The sequence below is a fragment of the Palaemon carinicauda genome, chromosome 38, assembly GCF_036898095.1.
Source record: "Palaemon carinicauda isolate YSFRI2023 chromosome 38, ASM3689809v2, whole genome shotgun sequence".
NCBI lineage: Eukaryota > Metazoa > Arthropoda > Malacostraca > Decapoda > Palaemonidae > Palaemon > Palaemon carinicauda.
This window is the reverse complement of record NC_090762.1, coordinates 35,702,316-35,703,516: the sequence shown is the minus strand read 5'-3', so window position 1 is coordinate 35,703,516 and position 1,201 is coordinate 35,702,316. Positions and strand designations below refer to the sequence as shown.

Here is a 1,201-nt window from a genome sequence, read left to right as displayed (position 1 = left end):
AATATCCACAGATCAGTAGACGATTCTAGGGATATACTGCCACCGATCTGAACGAAAAGAGAACAAAGTGGCACAACATATTATGGGTCAACGTGCCAAGATACGATACCAGAAGGCCTGCAAGCAAGAGTTGGCATCTTCAAAAGAGACGTGGACAGCCTTCTTCTGAAACTGCCACTAAAGTACCAGACTGCTGAAAGCTAGACTCCCCACTTCACATGTTCAGCATCTCCTTTCAACGCGAACCTGTGTTTCTTCTGCCAAGACAGCAAAGAACCAGTTCATAAGGTGTACATATTAAGAACGAGGAAACAACTGCAAAAGGCCGTTGACGCGAGCAGGGCTCAAACTTGGAAAGTACAGCTAAGTGCTGCTATCACTGAGGAGGCTCCTCGTGCAATTAATGTTAAATATCAACTCTTCTGCTAGGTTCAGAATGTCCAGCAAGGTGCACCCAGCGGCAGTGAGGACAAACAGCTTGCACAGCAATGACTGTATGGACAAGGCAAGAAGAGAACATCTTCGACTGAAAAGTGTGCTTAGATCCTCCGTGAATCCTGTGAAATATGAGAGGGAAGACCTGACTAATATCACCACAAAGATTGTGATCCCAGCCGAGGTGAAGAAAGGTGTGCACATCCAAGAAGAAATTGGGCAGGAGATGTATACTAGGTCTGTTGAGAGTACATCAACTAAAGTGAAGAAGGTTCAATTAAAGATGTGGAAAAGTGCAAGGAGGTCAGTGACGCACAAACTGGATGATCAAGTACATGAATGTAAGGATAAGAGGTCACTATTCGTCCATATGTTGATTGTTGCATGCTCATACCCTGAAATCAGACTGAAAGAGGACATTGGTCAGTATGAGTTTACTACCTTCCCACGATCCTTGTTTACAGTGTAGAACTCCTGCAAAACACAGACAAGAGCAAGGTAAAGGCTATACTTGAGGAGCTGCCAAACAAAACTGGTTCTGATGTGCATAAGGATGTTACTTATGACATTGCTTTATAACCACCCGGTAAGGTGACTGGCATTGATGGAATGGCAGTTCTACAAGCAATGGATAATCTCCTAGGGTCAAGACATGTACTCAATGGGCTAAACACTCCACAGACACAATAAGCTGCAAGTGCTGCAACTATAATGAGGTTTATCTAGTATTTGACCGCTATGAACTTCCCATTTCACTGAAGGAGGA

General features: G+C 44.0%; 1 protein-coding gene across 1 annotated transcript in view; it reads left to right on the top strand.

Annotated features, from left to right (window-relative positions):
• The first annotated feature begins 436 nt into the window (after positions 1-436).
• The window catches only part of LOC137630291 (uncharacterized), a 103,593-nt gene continuing 102,828 nt past the window's right edge, over positions 437-1,201 (top strand). The window contains exon 1 of the mRNA XM_068361736.1: positions 437-857. Within this exon, the coding sequence (XP_068217837.1) occupies positions 437-857 (421 nt within the window). The remainder of the gene's footprint in view (positions 858-1,201) is intronic.